At 40.3% G+C, this 9,872-nt stretch overlaps 1 protein-coding gene and 1 pseudogene across 1 annotated transcript in view; both read right to left on the bottom strand.

Moving 5' to 3' along the window:
* The window catches only part of PHKA1 (phosphorylase kinase regulatory subunit alpha 1), a gene marked incomplete at its 5' end in the record, with an annotated part of 130,784 nt that overhangs the window by 58,404 nt on the left and 62,508 nt on the right, over positions 1 to 9,872 (bottom strand). The window contains one exon of the mRNA XM_039219858.1: positions 710 to 788. Coding sequence (XP_039075789.1) covers positions 710 to 788 — 79 coding nt within the window. The remainder of the gene's footprint in view (positions 1 to 709; positions 789 to 9,872) is intronic.
* The window catches only part of LOC120222161, a 13,613-nt pseudogene continuing 6,861 nt past the window's right edge, over positions 3,121 to 9,872 (bottom strand).

The raw sequence follows: 9,872 nt of genomic DNA, 5'->3' as shown, positions 1-9,872 counted from the left end.
TCCATGCACATCTCCCCCCTCCCCCCCACACCCATCAGTCCTCAGTTTGTTCTCAGCATTCAAGAGTCTCTCATGGTTTACCTCTCTCCCTCTCCCCCATTACTTCCCCCCTTCTTCTCCCCCATGGTCCTCCGTTAAGTTCCTCCTAATCCTCCTATATGTGCAAACATATGGTATTTGTCCTTCTCTGCCTGACTTACTTCTCTCAGCATAACACCCTCAAGGTCCATCCATGTTGCTACACATGGCCAGATTGCATTCCTTTTCATTGCCATGCAGTATTCCATCGTATAGATAAACCACATCTTCTTGATCCATTCGTCTGTTGATGGACACTTAGGCTCCTTCCATGTTTTGGCTATTGTTGAGAGTGCTGCTATGAACATTGGGGTACATGTGCTCCTATGCATCAACACTCCTATATCCCTTGGGTAAATTCCTAGCAGTGCTATTGCTGGGTCATAGGGGAGTTCTATTAATTTTTTGAGGAATCTCTGTTTTCCAGAGGGGCTGCACCAGTTTACATTCCCACCAACCTTTCTCTATAACATTTAATTCTTTGATTTTATCTATAAAAAAATAAGTTCCTTTAAATAGGATGGGACTATATTGTTAAAGACACACAGAAAGGCATCACAAGTTTACCATTACTATAGCCAGCTTCCAAATTTCATTTTGTTTCACTAAAGAGTGCACATAGGTCACTTACCTTGCTCCACCAAAATAGCCATCCTGCATTTTTCGGAGTGCTGCTAGGATACTTGAATTCAAGCTGATTCCATCTTCATCTAGAGAATTTTAAAAACAATTTTTGTGGTGTTAACTTTGAAATAAGGGGTCTATTTTAACTATTTCATTAAAAAATTTGTTAACGTTTATTCATTTTTGAGAGACAGAGAGAGACAGTGTGAGCAGGGGAGGGGCAGAGAGAGAGGGAGACACAGAACCCGAAGCAGGCTCCAAGGTCTGAGCTGTCAGCACAGAGCCCGACACGGGGTTTGGACTCACAAACTGTGAGACCATGATCTGATCCGAAGACAGACGCTTAACCGACTGAGCCACCCAGGCGCCCCTATTTCAATGATTTAAAATCAACATCCTGGTTGTACAAATGAGACACTCCTCATTATCCACTCTGTATTTCAACAACTGATTGAGAGCCAACAACACTGCAGAATGGGCACGTGGTAAGGGATGATTACCAATAGACAGCGTTTCTCAAAGACAGTGTCTTATTTATCATAAGCATCTAGCACAGTGCCTGATGGCAGACTACGTAATTGATACTGAAAGCTAACACTAATAACAGCAACCATTTGTTTAGTGTTATGTGCCAGACACTGTGCTAAAACATTTTATATATTATCTCATGTAAGGAGCTTTATCTTTGTGTATGTGTTTGTGGAGGGGGGCATACAAAATAAAGGCTAATAATTATCTGACTTTATGTGAAGGGGATCATAGTATACATACTCTTTTGTGATCTACTTTTTCTAACTTATCCTTTGTAAAAGCTATATAAGATTCCATAGCAGACATTTAAACTGTTCTTTTCTAATTATAAGCAACATTGTGGTGATCTTTGTACCTACATTTTTGTGCCCTTATTCTGTGATTTCCTTAGGATAAATTCTAATTAGTAAAAGTGTTAGGACAAAGGGAATACTTACTAACAACTTTATAAAGACTGCTCAATTGTCCACTAAAATGGTTGTGCCAATTATATTTACACCATCAGTATAGAAAGCGACTGTTTCAACACATCCTTAATAATCATCTTTTTAAATCTTTGTTTATAAAATACTTGAAAGAAACAGTTTTAATTTCATTACTAGTAAGATTGAGCATGTTTTCGTGTATATACTGGCTATTTGCATTTCTTTTATGATTTGCTTGTTCATAACCTTTTTCCATGTTTCTATTAAGTAGTTTATCTTTTTTTAAAATTAACTTTCAAGGGCTCTTTATACAAAATATAAAGAAAATATTACCCTTTTCTCTACCATATGTATGAAAAATACTTTACCTACTTTGTTATTTGTCTTTCAACCTCAAACAGTTCATTTTTATATAAAAGATTTAAATTTTCATGTTTTTGAATTGGCCAATTTTTCCTTTTTTGTGTGTGTGTCTTGCAAAGAACAGTTTTCTTTAGCTCAGGGTCAGAAAAACATTCTCCCATATTTCCTTTTAATATTTTTACAGGTTTATTCATTTATACTTAGATTTTAATCTACTTAGAATTCAGGTTTGCATAAAATGTAAAGTGGCAGGCCTAAATGAATGATTTTCCTAGATGTATTTATTTATATTCTTTTTTTCCTCATATTTTTATTTCAATTCTAGTTAGTTAACCTACAGTGTAATATTAGTTTCAGGTGTAGAATTTAGTGATTTGTCACTTACATATAACACCTGGTGTTCACCACAAGTGCCCTCCTTAGCCCCCATCACCTATTTAACCTGCCCACCTCTCTTCTGGCAACCATCAGTTTGTTCTCTATAGTTAAGAGTATGTTTCTTGGTTTTCCTTTCTCCCCAGAACCCCACCATGTTTGTTTGTTTTGTTCCTAAAATTCCACATATGAGTCAGATCATATGGCATTTGTCTTACGCTGACTTATTTTGCTTAGCATAATACTCTCTAGCTCCATCCATGTCAATGCAAATGGCAAGACTTCATTCTTTTCTTCTGGGTAATAGTCCATTGTGTATATATACAACTTCTTTATCTGTTCATCAGTCGATGGTCATTTGGTCTCTTTCCATAACTTGGCTACTGTTGATAATGTTCTTTGCCTCTATTTGGATTGTAATCTTTATCACTATTTTAATTATGATAAATCTGTCTTCTCTCATTGTTTTCAGTTTTTTAAAACTCTGGTTATTCTTGTATACTTTCTCTTCCATATGAAATTTATTTCATTAAAGTTTATTTATTTTGAGAGAGAGAGAGAGAGAGAGAGAGAGAGAGAGAGAGAACGTGTGTATTCAGGGGAGAGGGCAGATAGAGAGGGAGAGAAAGAAATCCCAAGCCGACTCTGCAACATGGGGCTCAATCGTACGAATCCTGAGATCATGACCTGAGCCAAAATCAAGAGTAGGATGCTCAATTGACTCTCAATATATACTTCCAATCATGGAATGACTCATGGTTCCTGGTGGAACTCCAGGATTAGCTTCATAACCAATGCCACCACCACCTAGAGGTAGAAATTTCTGGCTTCCTAAACCATAGGACTCTCCCCTGTTCTTTGCCCCTCTACCATCCATTCTGTTTCTTTCTCTTGGATCCCTCCAGCCCATCTGCTATAACTTTCCTCTCCTTGGTGTCTCATTTATTCTTCCATCTCACGTTGACCAGTCTTCATCTCTTTTCCCTTCTACATCATTATCTCTCTTGCTTTACTTGCATCTCTTTATGTATCTTCATTTCTTGATTGTGAAGTTCTTCCATGTGTCTTAATTTCTCCTGGTGTCTCATCAAATCTTCATGCAAAATAATTGCTTGATGCTCGTGATAGGCATCTTCCATTTCACTTTCCAATTTGTCTTGTGTATCTTTCATGTTTTTGTTGATTTGTTTCCTTTGCTCTTTTTCCACTTAATCCAGGGGCTTCCACTGCTGAAAATATATACTCAAATGTGCCATGCTGGGCAAAATGAGGAGGGGTTTCTCTTCCAATTTTGATACATTGTATTCTTCTTTGCAAGTTCTTCAGGAAGACCATCTTCATCATCTAATTGTTTGGGTGGTTCCACAACGACTGGACAAGGAGTTGTTGTCAGTAAGAAAAACACTCTCACAGCATCTTTCAGGTGCTTTTCTTGTTGCTGGCTTAGAAGAAATTCAACAATGCCTTTCTCACAGGTTTTCTGTGATCATCCACAATTACAATAGCCCTTTCAATAGGACCAAAGTGGCAAAACACTTCTTCCAACAGTTCACTGAAAACATAAGATTAAAATTCTGAATGGAAAAGGCAGCAGCACATATGGCAAAGTGAACTCAAAGTTGGGTTGAAAACTCTCATGGGTGTACCATCAAGGTCAGCTTTGGCAATTTCAGCCAATGCTCTAGATTCAAGTTTAATAAGTCTAAATCTTCTTTCTCCTGGTTCTCCCTATTTAGTCTGTTGAATTCATCCTCCATGATATGTGCAGATATATTTCCAACAACCAACAATGCTGAGTGTAAGTTTTCCCTTCATGCTTCCTCAAGAGAGATAAGTTGGCTTTAAACTCCCCCAAGTGAGATATCTCCTTGCTGCAGCCACCGGGCCCACTGGATGGGGGATCCTGGTGGTGCTGCTGTTGGTAGGTTGAGTGGTGCTGCAATCCTCTGCAGGGCTCCCTACCACCTCGGTGGGGAGCTTGGGGTGCCCTTGAGTACACAGGCCCAGGCCACCACAGGGCTTAGGCCTGCCTGCACTTTGCCACCTTTGAGGCAGCTTGTGGGTGGAGGCAGTGGGCCTCCAGCCTGAGGGAACAGTGATGACCCTGCTGCTTGACAATGAGGTTAGGGGCATCAAAGGGAGCACTGAGGTGACAAGTGGCAGGAGGGTGTGGGTGTGGCTTGGTTCTGCGGGGAGAGATTGGGGAAGTGGTGAGTAGTGCCCAGCTGGAGGCTGTTGGAGCACTGCCTACTCTGGGAGCTGGGCCAGGACCCTGAGAAACAACGGGCTTGGACAAGTCCTGTGCTGGCAGCAGCAGTTACTGTGGTGGCAGTGGCCTCATTTGTGGCTGCTGCTATTGCTGGTGTGGAGACAGTGGTGGAATTGGGGGCTTGGTGCCACCCTGGTCCAGGCTGGGCTCCAAAGGTCCACAGTTCTGACTGAGGCCCAGGCAATGCAGCAGGGAGTGGAAGTTGTGGAGGTCACCCTGACCACCACTTCCTCTACAACAGTGGAAGCTGCCAGTGATACTGCCATAGCTCTGGAACTGATCCTAAGAAGTGTCTGTGATCAAGGGGCAATTGAGGTGGAAGCAGAGAAGATACTCAGGAAATGTGGAAGCCACCTCGCTTCACACAAGATGGCAGATGACACAGGTCTCTCTTATAATTTAAAGGTCGCCTCCATTTTTGTTGCTATATCCTCTTTCCTAATGTTTTTATTATCTGTTTTTTCTCTTTACTCTGATATCTATTTTACCAGATATTAATGTAGCCGCTTCTAATTTTTTAAGATTAATTTTATATAGTGTAATTTTTCCATTTTTTTCCTTTCAGTCTACCTATATTTTTTATATGAGCGCATTTCATGGATACAGCATACATATGGTTATTTTTAAAAAATCCACTCTGTCAACCCCAGCCTTTTAATTAGTATACTTAGGCTATTTACAGTTAATGTAATTAATGATAGGGTTAAACCTATGTTAATTATTGTTTTCTGTTTGCTCCTCTGTTCTTCATTTCCTTATTTTCTTCTTCCTGAGTTCTTTAAAAAAAATTTTTTTTGAAAGGAGGCAAGATGGCAGAGAAGTACGGAGCTCTGTACATTTCACTCGCCCCCATCTCTCAAACAGAGAAGGCCTGAAGCCATAGGAACCCTTACAGAATCCAGGAGTTTCGGAGGAAAAGGAGACAGAGTCCGCTGAAAAGCCTTATAGAGTGAGTGGGAACTGGGGAAGATAAAATCGGGCTGGGACTAGAGACACAGAGGGAGGGGGGGATCCCCCTTTGTGGGGAGCCACGGTGAGTCTAGGGGAAAGAAGAAAGAGTGGCCGAAACTGCTCAAGACACTGTACCTGTCGCTGGAGAAGAGAAAAACCTCCGCTCGGACAACAACCGTTTTCCTGCTGTCCAGGTGACCGACCCTAGGCGAGACGCATTCTTCCAAGGTGACCCTGGGTGAAACTGCTCCTCACTTGCCAGCCTGACCTGAAGGAGAGGGAGCAGCGGCTTCTGGCTTGATCCCCAGGGGGAAGGCGAGATGCTTGAAACTGGTCTGAGGGACTCGCCTGCGAGTTTATATTTCGGGCAATATCAATGGGGCGCATGGACTGAGATCTGGAAACAAGGCCTGGCTTGGGATATAGAGCATAGCCCACCTTGGCTACACCCCTGCACAGGGAGATCACACCCAAAAGAGTGAGTTGTAATGCTTGGTTCGAGAAGGGACTGGGGCGCCACCACTTTTCACCCCACAACCACCAAGGCAGAACCCCTGCAGGATGCACTGGACCAAACCATGTCCATCCCCACTAGAGAGCTGCCCTCCTCCTCTTCTTCTTCTTCTTCTTCTTCTTCTTCTTCTTCTTCTTCTTCTTCTTCTTCTTCTCCTTCTTCTTCTTCTTCTTCTTTTTTTTACCGGAGCTGGGGCAAGACCAACATGGAAGCACTACCCTGATTAATTCTGGTCACTGGCTTGCTTAAACGGTCACATTTAATCCATTCTCTAGATGTAAATTCCACACCTCCACCACTACCTTTTTATCTCTTTCTCTCTGGAGTAATGAGATTATATAGTTTCTCTGAGTAGCATTATCATCATTTCTTTCACCTTCACTCCAACCATATTCCCCTCTTTCCCTCTTTGAAGTAAGCCTCTTAGTCTTTCTGCCTTCTCATTTCATTTCCAATATTGCTTCTTCCCCGCCCTGTCTTTTCTCTCTTTGTATATGCTCTTCCAACAGCACTGCATACACCCGGCTATTTATTTGTAGCTGGGAATTCTGGTTCTATGCTTTAGACTATCCTTTGTCTCTTGGATTTTTTCTTTTTCTTTTCTTTTCTTCTTTTTCTCTTTTTTATGTATTTTTATTTTTATTACTCGTCTTCTCTCCTCCCTCTTTTCTTTTGTTTTTCTTTTTCTTTTTGTATGTGTCCCTTCCTTTTTTCTTTTCCTTTTTCCCTTTCGGTTTGCATGTTTGCTGGATTTGTCTGTGCGTTTGCGTGCCTTTGTTCCCTGTGTGTTTGTCTGTCTGTTTTCTTTTCTAGGGCTACCTCAAGAAACAAGCCAAAGTACACAGGGTGGAGAGTCCAAATACCACTACAAGTAGGAAAATAAAATAACCAAGGTCTCAACAAGAGAGACCAAGAGACACCATTCAAAGTACACTTCCTGAATGGACAGGCCCTGGACAGTCAAAGAGCCTTCTTTGGTACAGCAGGACTCACAGATGTAGAGTGCATAACAAGCTTTTAAAACTAACAAGAGATAGAAAGCTAACAAAGATGATGAAACAGAAGAACTCTCCTCCAAAGAAATTCCAGAAAGAACTGTCAGCTAAAGAACTTCTCAAAACAGATATAAGCAACATTAAGAACAATAGTCATAAAATTAATCGCTGGGCTTGAAAAAGGCATGGAAGGGGCACCTGGGTGGCTTAGTCGGTTGAGCGTCCGACTTTCGCTTAGGTCATGATCTCATGGTTCATGGGTTCGACCCCCGCGTTGGGCTCTGTGCTGACTGCCAGCTCAGAGCCTGGAGCCTGTTTCAGTCTGTGACTCCCTCTCTCTCTGACCCTCCCCTGCTCACGCTGTCTCTCTTTCTCTCTCCTAGAAATAAATAAAACATTAAAAAAAAAAAGGCATGGAAGATATCAGAGAAACTATTGCTACAAACACTATGGAGCTCAAAAAAAGTTGTGATTAATTAAAAAATGCTATAAATGAGATGCATAATAAAATGGAGGCGTCCAATGCATGGATAGAAGAGGCAGAAAGGAGAAGTGCTTTAGAAGACACAATTATAGAAAAAGAGGAAGCTGAGAAAAAAAGAGATAAACTGATACAGGAACACAAAAGGAGAGTTCGAGAGCTCAGCGATACAATCAAACGGAATAATATCTGTATCATAGGAATTCCAGAAGAGGAAGAAAGAGGGAAAGGTGCTGAAGGTGTCCTTGAACAAATTATAGCTGAGACCTTCCCCAGTCTGGAGAATGAAACAGATGTTGAAATCCAAGAGGCACAGAGAACTCCCCTCAGATGTAACTTGAATCAATCTTCTGCACGACATATCATAGTGAAACTGGCAAAATATAAGGACAAAGAGAGAATTCTGAAAGCAGCTAGGGATCAAAGGGCCCTAACATACAAAGGGAAACCTATCAGAGTGGTGAGAGACCTATCTAGTGAAATTTGGCAGGCCAGAAAGGAATGACCGCAAATCTTCAATGTGATGAACAGAAAAAATAGGCAGCCAAGAATCCTCTATCCAGTAGCCTGTCATTCAGAATAGAAGGAGAGATAAAGGTATTTCCAAATAAACAAAAATTGAAAGAATTCATCACCACTAAACCAGCCCTACAAGAAATCCTGACGGGGACTCTCTGAGGGAAATGTTGCAAGGAACGCAAGACGAGAGACACCACCACAAGCATAAATCCCACAAAAACCACGATGACTCTAAACCCATATATTTCAATAATAACACTGAATGTAAATGGACTAAATGCCCCAATCAAAAGATATAGGGTAGCAGAATGGACAAAAAAACCCCAAAATACATCTATTTGCTGTCTATGAAAAACTCATTTTAGACTGGTGGACACCTTCAGATTGAAAGTAAGGGGATAGAGAAATATCTATCATGCTACTGGAAGACAAAAGAAAACTGGAGTAGCTATACTTACATCAGACAAACTGGACTTTAAAGTAAAGACAGTAATAAGGGATGAAGAAGGGCATTGTATAACGATTACAGGGTCTAGCCATCAGGAAGAGCTAACAATTATTAATGTCTAAGCACCAAATATGGGAGCACCTAAATATATAAAACAATTAATCACAAACAGAAACACTCTTATGGATAAGAATGTGCTAATAGCAGGGGACTTTAATACTCCACTTACTGCAATGGATATATCAACTAGACAGAAAATCACTAAAGACACAATGGACTTAAATGACATATGGGACCAGATGGATTTGACAGATATATTTAGAACTCTACATCCTGAGGCTATGAAATTCACTTTCTTCTCAACTGTGCATGGCACATTCTCCAAGATAGATCACATACTGGTACATAAAGCAGCCCTCAATAAATATAAAAGAATTGAGATCATACCATGCATACTGTCAGATCCCAAAGCTATGAAACTTGAAATCATCACAGGAAGAAGTCTGGAAAAGCTCCAAAAACATGGAGGTTAACGAACACCCTAATAAAGAACCAATGGGATAATCAAGCAATTAAAGAAGAAATTTTAAAATATATGGAAACACATGAAAATGAAAATACAACAATCCAAACTCTATGGAATGCAGCAAAGGCAGTCCTAAGAGGAAAGTACATTGCACTCCAGGCCTATTTCAAGAAATGAGAAAAAGTGCAAGTGCAAAATCTAACAGCACACCTAAAGGAACTAGAGGGAGAGCAACAGGAGCACCCCAAACCCAGTAGGAGAAGACAAATAATAAAAATCAGGGCAGAAATAAACAATATAGAAACCAAACACACAGAACATATCAATGAAACGAAGGGTTGTTTTTGTTTTGTTTTTTTTTTTTTAAAGAAACAAAATTGACAAACCTCCAGCCAGGCTTCTCAAAAAGAAAAGAGAGAGGATTAAAACAGACAAAATCATTAATTAAAATGGACTTATTACAACCAATCCCTCAGGAATACAAACAATTATCAGGGAATACTATGAAAAAGTATATGCCAACAAACTGGACAAACTAGAAGAAATGGACAAATTCCTAAACACACAGTCACTACCAAAATTCACATAGGAAGAGATAGAAAATCTGAAGAGACCCATAACTACTGAAGAAATCGAATCAGTTATCAAATCTCTACCAACAAATAAGAGTCCAGGGCCAGATAGCTTCCCTGGGGAATTCTACCAGACATTTAAAACAGAATTAATACCCATTCTTCTCAAGCTTTTCCAAAAAAAAAAAAAAAAAAAAAAAA

This window comes from Hyaena hyaena, unplaced genomic scaffold (assembly GCF_003009895.1).
Source record: "Hyaena hyaena isolate Hyena2069 unplaced genomic scaffold, ASM300989v1 scaffold_844, whole genome shotgun sequence".
NCBI lineage: Eukaryota > Metazoa > Chordata > Mammalia > Carnivora > Hyaenidae > Hyaena > Hyaena hyaena.
The sequence above is the reverse complement of the archived record's forward strand: the minus strand, read 5'-3'. Positions and strand labels throughout refer to the sequence as shown.